The 16,410-nt window shown below is 40.6% G+C and overlaps 1 protein-coding gene across 1 annotated transcript in view; it reads left to right on the top strand.

The window, feature by feature from the left end:
- The first annotated feature begins 14,808 nt into the window (after positions 1 to 14,808).
- LOC115225149 (ubiquitin carboxyl-terminal hydrolase 19) overlaps positions 14,809 to 16,410 on the top strand; it is a 91,606-nt gene continuing 90,004 nt past the window's right edge. The window contains exon 1 of the mRNA XM_029796101.2: positions 14,809 to 16,103. Coding sequence (XP_029651961.1) covers positions 15,290 to 16,103 — 814 coding nt within the window. The 5' untranslated portion in view covers positions 14,809 to 15,289. The remainder of the gene's footprint in view (positions 16,104 to 16,410) is intronic.

The following is a 16,410-nucleotide window of genomic DNA, read 5'->3' as shown; positions in this document are numbered from 1 at the left end:
TATAGTTATGTGTTAGTGTCTTTGTGTTGATGTTTGCATCCCCATAACTTAGCATTTCAGCAAAAGAGACAGATAGAATATGTACCAGGCTTGAAAAGATAATAATAAGTCATTTGACTAATATTCTCCAAGGCAGTGCCACAGCATGGCCACAACTAGTGACTGAAACAAGAAAAAATGATAAAAAAGATAAGTAGAACTTGGTATTTGTGTAGATACTAACCTTATTACTGTTAATTTTCTTGACACAACATTAAGCCTGGATAATGAAAAGTTAGTATATATACACAGACAATCAAATAACCCACTTTATATATTGAGGAACTTGGATGACAATACTAGTAAACAGGTATCTTTGTTATCTCCTGATGAAGATGCCTTTATGGGTGCAGTTGGTGCAGATGAGGCACTAAGAAATAATGGATTTGCTAATAAGACTAGGTATGTAAAAAAATACTGGGAACACACAGCATAAGAAGAGGAATAGGAAAAGGAACATTTTATGGTACAACCCATTATTTGATCTAGCAGTAAAAAACTAATACAGCTAAAGAATTTCTTAATCACCATTTTCCACCAGGGCATAAGTACAGTAAAATATTGATTAGGAACACTGTTAAGGTTAGTTATTCAGCTCGCAAGAATTTCAGGTGTTACATCAGAGATTATAATGCTGTGAAGCTAAAAAGAAGAGAGATGCTAACAGCTGGCCTACAAAAATTATGCAACTGTAGAATTCATGACAACTGTCCAATGGATAGGAACTGTCTGGCAAAATTGATAGTATACAGTGCCAAGGTTAAATCAAACAAGTGTAGTGAACTTAAAACATATGTTTGAACAATGGTTCTGACATTCAAAAAATGCTATTAAATGCACAAACATTCATTTATCAACCCCCAATAAAAAATGTGCTATGGCTTTATGAAAGTTTATATGGATCTTGCAAGAGGCAAAGCTCTCATGACTTCAAAATTACCTGGTCTATAGTAGTTAGTGCACAATCCTATAGCAGATATTTTTGGATATATTAATTTGGCAGGTATTTTATACCATTTCCTGTATGATGGCTCAATAGAAACAATCATTGGTAATATATGGTGTGATCACCAATTAAAGATGTGATTTTCTCCGTTGTTATTCTTATTGTCTTATACTCTGAATTTCTTGAAATTCTTCTAAGTGATATTTGGATTTACCTGTCATACATGAAGAACAACCTTGGATGTTAATTCATCATCATCATCATTGTTTAACTTTAATGTCTGCCTTCCATGCGGCCATGGGTTGGATGGTTTGACAGGAGCTGGCAAATCAGAAGACTGCACCAGACTTCTGTGTCTGTTTTGGCACAGTTTTTATGGTTGGATGCCCTTCCTAACACCAACCACCTTGCAGAGTGAACTGAGTGCTTTTTATGTGGCACCAGCACTGGTGAGGTCAGTTTTGGCATGGCTTTTACAACTGGATGCCCTTCCAAATGCTAACCACTTTACAGTGTGGACTGGATGCTTTTTACATGGCACCAGCACTGGGCAGCATCATCAAGTAACTTACAAGACAAAAGTACTTTGCGAGGAGAGAGAGCATTGAAGAATGTGATCTTGTGTCAGATGATGAAATGCAAGAGTGTGTTTTGTTGTTGAGGAGATACATGGTTACTCGGCCAGAGAGAGAGAATTATCAAGAATGAAGACAGAAACAGGTGTGTTGCTTTAAAGGAGATACCTGGTTACCCAGCCTGAGGGAAGAGCAAAAGAAGGAGAGAAAGTGTGGAAAATAGCAGTTTAGATGAGAAAGAAAAGCACCACTGATGCTATATTTCTGGTACAGCTGCAGGAGAAATACCTAGCCAAAGATAAGCCTCTGTTTTTTGTTGACATGGAGAAAGCCTTTGACAGGATCTCCCGATCCCTTATCTGGTGGTCAATGAGGAAACTAGGGATAGATGAATGGTTAGTGAGAGCTGTGCAAGCCATGTACAGGGACGCTGTCAGTAAGGTGAGGGTTGGCAACGAGTACAGTGAAGAATTCTGGGTGGCGGTAGGGGTCCACCAAGGTTCAGTCCTTAGCCCCCTTCTATTTATCGTAGTCCTCCAGGCAATAACAGAGGAATTCAAGACAGGATGCCCCTGGGAGCTCCTCTATGATGACGACCTTACTCTAATTGCTGAGTCACCATGAGAATTCAAGGAGAAGTTTCAGGTGTGGAAGCAAGGATTAGAATCAAAGGGCCTTAGAGTCAACCTTGCTAAAACCAAAGTCTCAATAAGTAGGAGGGCAGGCAAACCACAAATCCCTTCAGGTAGATGACCCTGCTCGATCACTAGTAGAGGCATAAAATGTACCCAGTGTAAGCTATGGACACATAAGAGGTGCAGCAATGTCAAAGGAAGGCTAACTGGGAAGATAGTTTTTGTATGTGGCAGATGCTCAGGCAACGAAACATAGGCTGTGACTGCTGAGGACATGTGTAAGCTCGCAAGGAATGAAGCCAGCATGCTACAATGGATGTTTAATGTCAGTGTGCATACTCGACAGAGTGTAAGTACCTTGAGAGAAAAGCTGGACCTAAGAAGCATCAGATGTGGTGTGCAAGAGAGACGACTGCGCTGGTATGGTCATGTGGCAAGAATGGATGAGGATAGCTGTGTGAAAAAGTGCCACACCCTAGCGGTTGAGGGAACCTGTGGAAGAGGTAGACCCAGGAAGACCTGGGATGAAGTGGTGAAGCATGACCTTCGAACTTTAGGCCTCACCAAGGCAATGACTAGTGATCAAGACTTTTGGGAAAACCCGACAAGCCAAATGAGACCATAATTTCGTGGCCTATGCCAGGGGCGTAACCAGCCCACTTGTGTACTTTTCCTTCTTTGGACACTAAACTCTGCTTGCAAAGACCTGTTGAGGCAAGTGGAATCAAAATCAAATTCAATGACTGGCATCTGTGCTAGCGGGGTGCAAAGAACACCATTCAAGCGTGATCGTTACCAGTGTTGCCTTACTGACACTTGCACCCCGTGCTAGTGGGGCGCTAAGAGCACCATCCGAGCATGATCGATGCCAGAGCAACTAACTGGCTTCCGTGCTAGTGGCACGTAAAAGGCATCATTTGAGCATGATCATTACCAGCATCGCCTTACTGGCACATGAAAAAACATTCAAGTGAGGTCATTGCCTGATCCGCCTGACTGGCTCCCGTGCCAGTGGCACGTAAAAGTGCCCACTACACTCTCAGAGTGGTTGGTGTTAGGAAGGGTATCCAGCTGTAGAGACTCTGCCAGATCAAGATTGGAGCCTGTTGTAGCCATCTGGTTCATCAGTCCTCAGTCAAATTGTCCAACCCATACTAGCATGGAAAGCGGACGTTAGACGATGATGATGATGATGATATAGAGGGGTTGGACAAAATAATGGAAACGCCTTAAAATTTCAAACAAATTAATTTTAATATGGGGTAGGACCACTTTTGACAGTAATTACAGCATGAATTCTACAAGGTATGGACTTGTACAAAGTTTGAATTGTTTCCAAAGGAATTTTTGTCCATTCTTCTGCTAAAACAGTCTCCAGTTCTTGTAGCGATGATGGTGGAGGATATTGACTCCTTACTTGATTTTCTAAAATGCACCATAAATGTTCAATAACATTGAGATCTGGGAACTGTGGTGGCCAGATAAGATGTTCAACTTCACTAGAATGTTCCTCGTGCCATTCAGTAACAACTTTAGCTGTGTGAATTGGTGCATTATCATCCTGAAAGATTGCGTTTGCCTCCGGAAACAGTTCATCAACCATAGGATGAATTTGATCAAATAAAATGCTTAAATAGTCTTGACTATTAATTCTGCCATGAAGGGAAACCATTGGGCCAGCGGATTTCCAAGATACAGCCACTGACCCCAGATCATCACAGATCCTCTTCCATGTTTAACATTTGAAAAAAAGCAGTCTAGGTCAAATGCTTCTTTTGGCTGTCTCCACACGTATACTCAGCTGGTGGTTGGAAATAAGGTAATGGATGACTCGTCTGAGAAAATAACATTCTTCCACTGCTCTAGGGACCAATTCTGTAGGGTTTTTATTCCACTCTAAATGCCTTGCAACGTTTGTTTTTGAAAGTAGTGGTTTTCTCATTGCAGCCCTCCCATGAAATCCAGCTTTGTGCAGCTCCCGGCAAACAGTTTTTGTGGAAACTAGGTTCTCAAGGTGGTCATTAAGCTCTGCAGCAATTTTGGGAGCTGTACTTTTGTGGTCCTTTCTAACAATTCGCATAAGAGTCTGACGATCCCTATCTGAAAGTTTTGGTTTTCTTCTGAGTTTTGTTTCAACGAGGAGGTTTTTCCCTCTTTCTCAAAGGCTGTCATTACTTTCGAGACAGTACTTCTTGATACACCAAACATTTCAGCTGTTTTCATTATGCTAGCACCTGCCATACAAGCACAAACAATTTGACCTCTTTGAAAGTCTGGTAGATCTGTCATTTTAATGAATTTTAATTACCTTTTACTGATGATATCTGAAAAGAAAAAGCAATTTTAGCAAAACATATTAAGCAACGCTAATAATAAATAAAAAAATATAAAAATGAATAAACTTTTTACGGTTTTATAGATATTTAAAAATTATGATGCTATAAGGCTAGGTGTTTCCATTATTTTGTCCAACCCTTGTATGTGTGTGTGTTTCTGTGAGGGTTTCAATGTGTATGCATTTGACTTTTGTGTCTGTGTTTGTCCCCCACACACTAACACCAATTGTTTGACAACCTGTATTGGTTTGTTTACTTCCCTGCATCTTTGCAGTTAGATAAGAGGGACAGATAGAATGTGTACCAGGCTTAAAAAGAAATAAATATGTACTGGGGTTGATTTGTTTGACTAAAACCCTTCATGGCAGTGCCTCAGCATGGCTGCAGTCTAATGAGTGAAACAAGTAAATGATAAAAGGTAAAATATAAAAAATAGCCATTTGTCCACCTCCTTTTCAATATTTGTAGCTCCACACCCTCTGGGGTACTCTCTCTCATTTAAGTCTTGTTAAATCATCAAACAGGCCATATGGACACTACAAATGGCCCTAAATGTGAAATGGCAGCAATATATGACAAATGAATGCATTTATGCCAAAAGTTAGCAAAAAGTTCAGGTAAATGTAACTGTGACTATTTAGTTCTTGTGTGTGCCATCCTGAATGGGAAGCATCCAAGTTAGTCTTATGGAACCCATTTCATGTGATGTAATAAGAGGAAAATGTTGTCACACTTACATCAACAACTTGATTGCAGAAACTGGCCTGGAAAGCCTCAATGTCCTCATTGAGGCAGTGGACCAGGAAGTGTAACAAGTAGACTTTGTTGCTGCAGCCTTGGTTGGATCCTGGCCATAATTATAATAATAATTTTTTTTATGTTAAATCTACCCCAGTTAAGTGCAACAGCCCTTCTTTCTCCAAATTTTTCAAAGACAACATTTAATGACCCTTTAAAACATCCTAAATGGGAATGGAACTATTACAGAAGGTTAATTATAACTTTTATCCTTAGAATGTTGATATTCCTATAAAACATTCTAGAAGTGAATGGAATTATAAAAGAAAACCATACTTTTCATCCATCTGGGGTTGATAAAATAAAGTAGCAGTGAAACAGATTTCATATTCCTATAGATGGCACTAGATTTGAATGAAATTGTAACAGAAGACTCAGGCTCACCCCTAATACTGCTTTCTTAAAGCAAAATCTATTGGAGACCTACCCTCCTATACTGCTCACTTGTATAGCCTCTAGACTGTGTTTTATCTACCCCCAGAAGGATGAAAGGTTAAGTTAGTGTTAGTCTTTTATTATAATTCTATTCACATCTAGAATGTATAATGGAAAGAAGGTTTTTATAATACTTTTGGGGAATCTTCTGCTTCCATTATAATTATTCTGTTGATTCAAGGAGCTGGAAATACGAAGAAAGAAGTTCTCAGTCAGAGTAAATTCAATAACCGTATATTCATAGGTGCTTCATACAAGAGGTTTACTTTTAGTAACCATACACATGAGGTTCAATCACCTCTGGAGACAATGCATATGGTATCACAACAGGACAAAAGTCCACTGTGAGCTCCTGGCTTCAATGTCTTGTTTGGCATCAGCGTGAGAAGAATGAGGGGGAAAATGTTGTTGTCATTTCCTTAAATAATGGTTGCAGGCAAGATCTTATTTTTGTCTTGCGTATGGTAATAGTTGCAGGCGATATCTCGCTGTTTCAAAATGGCATTGGCTTTTTTGCACCTCACTACAAATGTTTTATAGGAATATTAAATCTACCCCAGTATTTCACTGCTACTTTATTTTATCAACTCCCAAAAGATAAAAGTTATAATTAACCTTCTGTTATAGTTCCATTTACATTTAGGATGTTTTATAGAATTATTAAATGTTGTCTTTGAAAAATTTGGAGAAAGAAGTGCTGTTGCACTTAACTGGAGTAGATTTAACATTAACAAAACCTAAATGAGAAAGTATCTGGTTCATGAACCCCTATCAAAATCAAATTATTATATTGGGTTGTCCGTAAAGTTCATGCCGATTTATAGTAGCTTACCTTCCGACTTATTTTTGAGTCTATAAAATAGGATTTGACTACACCTCCATTTAGAGCACAGTTTAAGCTATCTTTTCAAGGGAGAAGGTTTATGTTCCTATAACCTGTGTTAATTCTGTAACCCTTTAAAATGGATGATAAGAAAGTTCATTTTCGGCACTTGATGCTTTGGAAACCAGACAAAAATTGCTGCAGCTCGGCTGGGATGTGTTACCCCACCCTCCATATTCACCAGATATTGCTCCTTCAGATTTCCACTTATTCAGGTCTCTGCAGAATAGTCTTAATGGTAAAAATTTCAATTTCTTGGATGATGTAAAAAGATACCTTGATGAATTCTTTGCTCTGAAACCACCTCAATTCTGGGAAGAGGGTATTTTCAAGTTAAAGGAAAGATGGAGACGCACCGTGCAACAAAATGGTTCATATTTGGTTGATTAAAAATGTAATGGCAAGTATTTATTGACCTTTTTCTTTCCTTTAAAAATTGGCACGAACTTTCTGGACAACCCAATAGTTTCCACTGAGCTCTCATTTGTCTGATGAATAGCTTCATGTTGAAGACATTTGGCTAACTGTTTAGGGTTTTTAGCTAAAGATTGTAAGATCATGAGTTTGATTCCCAGTGGCACATTGTGCCATTGAGCACAACACTTCATCTCACATTGCTCCATTCCACTCAGGTGGCAAATATTAAGTTGTACCTGTGTTTTAAAGGGCCAGTCTTGTCACATTCTTTGTCATACTGAATCTACCTGAAAGTACATTAAGGGTACACATGTTTGTGCAGTGCTCAACCATATGCATTTTAATTTCACAAGCGGGTTGTTTCATTGATTGGATCAACTTGAACCATCATGGACATAACTAATGGAGTGCCACTGTTATAGTGTGTGCTGGCAGACTTCTTTAGATACACATTCTACAATCACCCAGTTTGGTCACCCTGTTTTGGCACCCACATTCTCATATACATCAAAAACCTACCTGCCATCACATTTTGAAGGTATGAGATGTCTTGGCACAGCCGTTTTGGCATCATTTATTATTTGGCATTGCTAGTTTGACACTAATCCATTTTGCCATCAGACAGCTCAATATTTCTCTAGTTTAAATATCTGTCATGTTCTTTCCACCCTCTCCATCTCTGTTTATCATCATCCTCATCTCATTATCAACATAATTTAACATCTGTTTTCCATGCTGGCATGGGTTGTATGATTTGGCTAGAGTTGGCACCACGAGCTGCACCAAGTTCTAGTCATGTATTTTGGCTCAGTTTCTACGACAGGATGCCAACCACTTTACAGAGTGTACTGGGAGATTTTTTACATGGCACCAGCATAGGTGCTTTCTACGTAGCACAGGTCACTGGGTAACTTGCAAGACAAAAACCCTCTTCAGCTAGGAGCAGAGTATTAATCAAGGGTGTTTGTCCATGAAGATATTTGTATTTAGACCTTTAGCATTCAGATTATTCAGGCTTGTTTATTCCCTTTCTTTTAAATTAATCCTGCATTATCTCATAGCTTTGAGGAGATTTCAATGATGTGATTGTACTACTTTAGAATGATATTCTTAGGTAGGTGCAAGAGGCTGAATTTGATCAGTTTGAACATAAATAAAACTGGGAGACTATTTGGGCTGGATAAGGCTGCTTTGGCTTTCTTGCATTCAAATTACTCAGTTAGCTGTACCAGTTCATCTGTGTCCAAACAGCCAAATTATCTCATTTTTGCCTTCCACAACCTCCCCTGTAACCAGAAGTGTTACCGCAGATCATCATCATCATCATTTAACGTCTGTTTTCCATGTTGGCATGGGTTGGATGGCTAGACATCAGCTGGCAGGATCACAGTATGCACCAGTTTTCATAGTCTATTTTTGGCTTGGTTATTACAGTTGGATGCCCTTCCTGATGCCAGCCATTATAAGAAGTGTACTGGGTGCTTTTTATATGGAATCCACACCAATTCCTTTTTATATGGCACCATCCCCAGTGCTTTTTTATGGAATCACACAATTCCTTTTATATGGCACCATCCTCAGTGCTTTTTATATGGAATCCACACCATTCCTTTTTATATGGCACCATCCTCAGTGCTTTTTATATGGAATCCACACCAATTCCTTTTTATATGGCACCATCCCCAGTGCTTTTTATATGGAATCCACACCAATTCCTTTTTATATGGCACCATCCCCAGTGCTTTTTATATGGAATCCACACCAATTCCTTTTATATGGCACCATCCTCAGTGCTTTTTATATGGAATCCACACCAATTCCTTTTTATATGGCACCATCCCCAGTGCTTTTTATATGGAATCCACACCAATTCCTTTTTATATGGCACCATCCCCAGTGCTTTTTATATGGAATCCACACCAATTCCTTTTTATGGCACCATCCCCAGTGCTTTTTATATGGAATCCACACCAATTCCTTTTTATATGGCACCATCCCCAGTGCTTTTTATATGGAATCCACACCAATTCCTTTTTATATGGCACCATCCTCAGTGCTTTTTATATGGAATCCACCAATTCCTTTTTATATGGCACCATCCTCAGTGCTTTTTATATGGAATCCACACCAATTCCTTTTTATATGGCACCATCCCCAGTGCTTTTATATGGAATCCACACCAATTCCTTTTTATATGGCACCATCCCCAGTGCTTTTTATATGGAATCCACACCAATTCTTTTTATATGGCACCATCCTCAGTGCTTTTTATATGGAATCCACACCAATTCCTTTTATATGGCACCATCCTCAGTGCTTTTTATATGGAATCCACACCAATTCCTTTTTATATGGCACCATCCTCAGTGCTTTTTATGGAATCCACACCAATTCCTTTTTATATGGCACCATCCCCAGTGCTTTTTATATGGAATCCACACCAATTCCTTTTTATATGGCACCATCCCCAGTGCTTTTTATATGGAATCCACACCAATTCCTTTTTATATGGCACCATCCTCAGTGCTTTTTATATGGAATCCACACCAATTCCTTTTTATATGGCACCATCCTCAGTGCTTTTTATATGGAATCCACACCAATTCCTTTTTATATGGCACCATCCTCAGTGCTTTTTATATGGAATCCACACCAATTCCTTTTTATATGGCACCATCCCCAGTGCTTTTTATATGGAATCCACACCAATTCCTTTTTATATGGCACCATCCCCAGTGCTTTTTATATGGAATCCACACCAATTCCTTTTTATATGGCACCATCCTCAGTGCTTTTTATATGGAATCCACACCAATTCCTTTTTATATGGCACCATCCTCAGTGCTTTTTATATGGAATCCACACCAATTCCTTTTTATGGCACCACCATCCTCAGTGCTTTTATATGGAATCCACACCAATTCCTTTTTATATGGCACCATCCCCAGTGCTTTTTATATGGAATCCACACCAATTCCTTTTTATATGGCACCATCCCCAGTGCTTTTTATATGGAATCCACACCATTCCTTTTTATATGGCACCATCCCCAGTGCTTTTTATATGGAATCCACACCAATTCCTTTTTATATGGCACCATCCCCAGTGCTTTTTATATGGAATCCACACCAATTCCTTTTATATGGCACCATCCCCAGTGCTTTTTATATGGAATCCACACCAATTCCTTTTTATATGGCACCATCCCCAGTGCTTTTTATATGGAATCCACACACCATTCCTTTTTATATGGCACCATCCCCAGTGCTTTTTATATGGAATCCACACCAATTCCTTTTTATATGGCACCATCCCCAGTGCTTTTATATGGAATCCACACCAATTCCTTTTTATATGGCACCATCCCCAGTGCTTTTTATATGGAATCCACACCAATTCCTTTTTATATGGCACCATCCCCAGTGCTTTTTATATGGAATCCACACCAATTCCTTTTTATATGGCACCATCCCCAGTGCTTTTTATATGGAATCCACACCAATTCCTTTTTATATGGCACCATCCCCAGTGCTTTTTATATGGAATCCACACCAATTCCTTTTTATATGGCACCATCCCCAGTGCTTTTTATATGGAATCCACACCAATTCCTTTTTATATGGCACCATCCCCAGTGCTTTTTATATGGAATCCAACACCAATTCCTTTTTATATGGCACCATCCCCAGTGCTTTTTATATGGAATCCACACCAATTCCTTTTTATATGGCACCATCCTCAGTGCTTTTTATATGGAATCCACACCAATTCCTTTTTATATGGCACCATCCCCAGTGCTTTTTATATGGAATCCACACCAATTCCTTTTTATATGGCACCATCCCCAGTGCTTTTTATATGGAATCCACACCAATTCCTTTTTATATGGCACCATCCCCAGTGCTTTTTATATGGAATCCACACCAATTCCTTTTTATATGGCACCATCCCCAGTGCTTTTTATATGGAATCCACACCAATTTTTATATGGCACCATCCCCAGTGCTTTTTATATGGAATCCACACCAATTCCTTTTTATATGGCACCATCCTCAGTGCTTTTTATGTGGCACCATTACCAGTGCTTTTTACATGGTACTATCACTAGCACTGTTTATGTGGTACCATCACCAGTGGGACAGCCTACTCATGAAATTAACATGCAAGTGGTTAAGCATTCCACAAACATTTGTACCCTTAATGTAGTTCTCAGGGAGATTCAGCATGACATAGAATGTGACAAGGCTGGCCCTTTAAATTACAGGTGTAACTAATTTTTGCTTGCAGATTAGACTGGAGTAGTGTGAAATAACTGGAATCACCAGTGCTTTATATGTGGCACCTTGGATATCAGTTCTGTTCAGATTCCAACAACTATTAATACACTACAAAGCTCAGGTGAGGTCTGACAACAGAGTATTACCCTCACATTTGAGACTTTGTTTCTGCTGTTTGTTTGTTCGTTGAGTGAAGCAGTCTTCATTCCAGAGCTCACAAGATCGCGCCTCAGGATTGTCTGTAGTGGGAGAAGTCCGAAACATGGTCCTTTGCTATTCATTAGACCTGCAGAAGAGAAAGCAGGTCAACCCCCTACACTGAGAGCATCGATGGATAGATGAATGCACATCCAGGCTCAGCGGTTGTGTAGGAAGTCGGGGACCAGAAACAGGAAGAGAGAGTGAGAGAAAGTTGGCGGCGAAACAGTACAACAGGGGTCGCCACCACCCCCTGCCGGAGCCTCGTGGAGCTTTAGGTGTTTTCGCTCAATAAACACATACAGTGCCCAGTCTGGGAATCGAAACCGCAATCCTCTGACCACGAGTCCGCTGCCCTAACCACTGGGCCATTGCGCCTCCTGCTGCTGCTGTACACACAGATCCTAGATCACATCCACACAGTTGTCATCCAACAATAAAGCACCTAATGGACTTGTTACAAAGAAAAAGAACTGATATCTGTTGAGATGTTTGATAGACCAAACAGACAAACAAAAAAAAAAATGGTGTCATTACTACAAATGACAAAACAGTGATAAATTCTGGAGATTAATTTCTTTTTTCAATTTTGTGTCTCTGTTGTGCAGGTAGTGTCCTTTGTTCCCAATCTTCCTTGAAAACGTGTGTGGCCATAGAGAAATATTATCTTATTTGGAAATATGTGAAGGTTGGCAACAAGAAGGGCATCTGGCTATAGAAACAGCAATAGAGTTTGGATTGGTACAATTTTGGCAGCAGTGAAAATGTGGTTAGCTTTTGGTCATGCTGTTCACCACCTGTTCATTACCTTTGTATTGTCAGCTTGGGTCTGCTGCTACCTACTGTCTTTTCACTGTCTATCTGCCATCTCTTTGTATTAGTGATGGTTAGGCTCTGAAAGAAACAGGCTGTTGTTGCTGGAGTTGATTCCAGGCGAAGTCTTTATTGGTCAAATCTTTTCAATGATGTTGGTAATATTCTAACCAATTACAACATCAGATTTAGTGATCTGATGGCTAAATATTCCTGCTACAGACTTCTGGCCCACAGTCATCTCTCTACTGTTTCATCTTTTTACTTCTGCTTACTACTAAAAGGGCATTTGCTTGTTGGAGACAGCTGGGCTCATGCCATTTATATTCAGGGGTTCTTACCCTACCTCTGTCCTCCTCTCATCACTCTTGATTCCACCCTATCAGGCCCTACCTTACTTAATATACCCACCCCTTCCTTCTGAGGATGGTGGTCTCCTGCAGTTCCCTCTCTCCTCATGTCTTTCTCTCAAGTGATCACCTACCGTGATTTAAAAACAGAGATGACATCTAGGAGGGTCTGCAAAGGCTTTGGGTATTGGTCTTTCCTCAAGACCCAGCAAGTAAAAAAAAAACTTCCTTTGTTATTCGGTCTACGAATTTCCGTGGAGGTCAACTTTGCTCTCATCCTTGTGGGGGGAGGAAGGGTCGATGAAATTAGTAGGAGTTTAGCACTGGGGACGATACAATCCACTAGACCCTTCCCCACCAAAACTTTCCGGCCTTGTGCCTATAGTATTATTATTGTGCCTATAGTTATTAGGTCTACCAAGTTCCAAAGGATTTTTATGGCAACTTCATTCTACTCATTATGGAATTTTCATGGATTCCTGTCACATTCTTCCGAGAGTCTTCCCCCCCCACCCTTTTAACAAGACTTCATCTTGTTGGTAAATCAATTTTGAGAGATCGAGACAAAGAATCTATCTCAAAATTTGACTGGAAGCTATTTATTAATTACCTAATGAAATTTTACTCCACTAAGCTATGACGAAACTAACTTCACTTTTGAAATGACTGGGGGCCCTTTCCTTAAAATATCTAACCTTACCTATGTTAGTAGAATCATTAAATTTTATTTGTTCACATGTAAAAAAAAAAACGTTGCTGGTGATAGTCTACAAATCCCACTAGAGTTGACTGTCCCTATCGTCCGTCCAAATTTGATAATTCATGTACAAATCATATAATAGGTTCAATTAAATTACACCCATTGCCCCCCGCCATCAAACATGCCCCATTATGTCCTTAACGTCAGACCCGTTTTCTCTTCTCGGTATGTTAGTCACATAACCATAGTAGGAGGATGTGACAAAGACTTTACAGAGAGAGAGAAGGGGGGAAGAAATAGAGTAAGAGAGTCCTCCTACTACTATTTACATCCATGCCTTTCTAACGTAACCATATTCGTAAAAGAGTAAAAGTTGAATAAGAAGAGAAAAGTGTGTCAGTAGGAGGAGAACTGTAGGCTTCCTCTCACTTTTATGAAGTGTAAGAGAGAGAGAGAGAGAGAAAGCAGAGATAGAGAGTGATAGAGAAGAGTGTTGGTGAGAGTGATGACAAAAAAAAACCCAGTGTCTTTCACTCACAACCAGTAACAAAGAGAAGAAAGAGTAAGACACATTAGAGAGAAAGAGAGACTTAAAGAGAGTGGCAGATCAACAAAGAGAAGGGTATCAGTAAGAGGAGAAAGCATATCCTGTTCTCGATTATTCTACTCTCACTATTACGACCACCACAACACAGAAAGAGAGAGAGGTGAATAAGGAAACGCAAGAGAGTGTCGGTGAGAGGAGCAGTAACGACAACCTAGTTTCGTAGGCTCTACTCTCACTACGACCATCTGAGAGAAAGGAGGAGGAGAATGAAGCTAACAACAAAATGTCAATGAATGAGAGGAAAGATAAACGCAGCCCGCTTTCATCTGGTCTACTCTTACTATCACCACCGCAGACTAACAGACAGAAGAGAGACAACAAAGCTAATAACCGAGGGTGAATGAGTGAGAGGGGAGATAAACGCAACCCGCTTTAATTTTCTCTACTCTTACTATCACCACAGTAGGGCAGGAAAACCAACAGAGAGAGGAGGAGAAGCTAATAAGGAGGGGTACAAAAAAGATCAAGAGAATGTCAATGGGTGAGAGGAGAGATACACACAACCCGCTCTTAGCTGCTCTACTCTTACTATCACCACTGCAGAGTAGGAAAGACAAAGAGGGAGGAAAACAATAAAGCTAATAGGGAGAAGTAAAAGAATATTAATAGCGAGAGGAAAGATAACTGCAGCCCGCTCTCATCTTATCTACTCTTACTATCACCACTGCAGACAAGGAAACAAATAGAGAGGCATGGGGAGAGATAAGGAAACGTACGCACATAGATTTATTTATAGAGAGAGAGAGAGGGGAAGATAAGGAAACAAATAGAGAGGGGGAGATAAAGAAATGAAAAAATAACGCCGCTTGTTCTCTTCTTTTCTACTCTCACCAACACCAAAACATGCTCTTTCATTCTTCTACCTCCCACTACCACTATTCTCAGTACAACCACTCACTTTCCGTTTCGTCGGTGTCGTCCGTACGTTGGATTCGAAACCCCCTCTAAGCTAGTCGTAGCCGAGCTTTTATTTATTTATTTATTTTTTTACTTCTTTACATCTACAACACATATTTGAGACACAGATCACACATGTATATATATGTGTATGCAAGATTTTGGTTCGAGAGTACAGAAAGAATCTTAGTTTAAGTGAAAGCCGTATCTATTAGATTTGTTTTGTCTTGTTTGTGGAAGAGATTGGGAGAAGTAAGGAAGCAGCAGAAGACGGCGAAGACCAAGGATATTATCAAAAGCCAAACATAGAGCAGACTCTCTCTCGACGTCGTCGCAAGAGGCGGCACGCTTGTAGCGTGTATGGCACCAACAACACTGTCATAATGGCCACAGGCAGCAGCATCAGCAGCAGCAGCGGTAGCAGCGGCGGCGGCGGCGACGACGTCGGTAGTGGTGGAGGCGGCGGCGGTCATGGCCACCATCACCACCACTACCACCACCACCATCATCAGCAGCAGCAGCATCACCAACATTATCAGCAGCCAGACGGCCAAGTGGCGGGAACGACCATGATGATGATGGAAGAGGCGGAAGTGGCAGCAGCGGCTGCGTCTCCTTTGCAGCACGGCATAACGGACTCTACTTCTTCATTATCCTCCACCACCGCAGCCGCCCTGGTCAGAGAAGGTGGTAGCAGCAGCAGCAATGCCGTCGCCGCCACCACCATCACCCCCGCCACGTCGCTTACCAATAACACCAGCAGCAGCAGTATTATCACCACCGTAACCACTACCACAACTACAGTACCTACTCTTCCTGTTACTCACGGTTTATTACCACCTTCGCCGTCACCAACGGCAGTAGCAGCAGCAGCAGCAGCACTACTACCGCCGCCTCATACGTCTCCTCCTACCGAATCTCTTCCGTCGCTCGCGCCGACGCCGTCGTCTCCAGCAACAGCAGCAGCAGCAGCGACATCGAGAACACTACTACCACCACTACCGTTATCATCAACATCATCATCAACATCAACGTTGTCGTCCTCCTCCTACTCTTCCTCCAGAGTAACCATAGCGGCGCCTTCCGGAACTGCGACCTCAAGCAGGATCGAACTCACAACGGCTTCTTCACTCAGCCTGGCCAAACGCAAGAAGGAAATGGACAGTTCCCGGGACGGATCCGGTCTGCTTTACAAACGTGAGTAAGCCTAGCGGTTATTATAGACCCATATTATCCAAGGGTTACGGGTTCAGTTTCTGGTTCTGGTTCAAAGTATTGTTTATTGAGCAAATCTATTTATAAAGAATCTATAATAGGAGGCCTTGGTTGGACTACCCCTTCATATGCATAAACGTAAATACGAGTAATTGGGAGGGGGTATATATATATATATATGGGTATATGTTTGCTTAATCGTGCATGTATATATCTGTATTATCTCTCTCTCTCTCTGTATATATATATATATATATATATATATATCTGCACATACACGTATATGTGG

This window comes from Octopus sinensis, linkage group LG27 (assembly GCF_006345805.1).
Source record: "Octopus sinensis linkage group LG27, ASM634580v1, whole genome shotgun sequence".
NCBI classification, from domain to species: domain Eukaryota; kingdom Metazoa; phylum Mollusca; class Cephalopoda; order Octopoda; family Octopodidae; genus Octopus; species Octopus sinensis.
The sequence above is the reverse complement of the archived record's forward strand: the minus strand, read 5'-3'. Positions and strand labels throughout refer to the sequence as shown.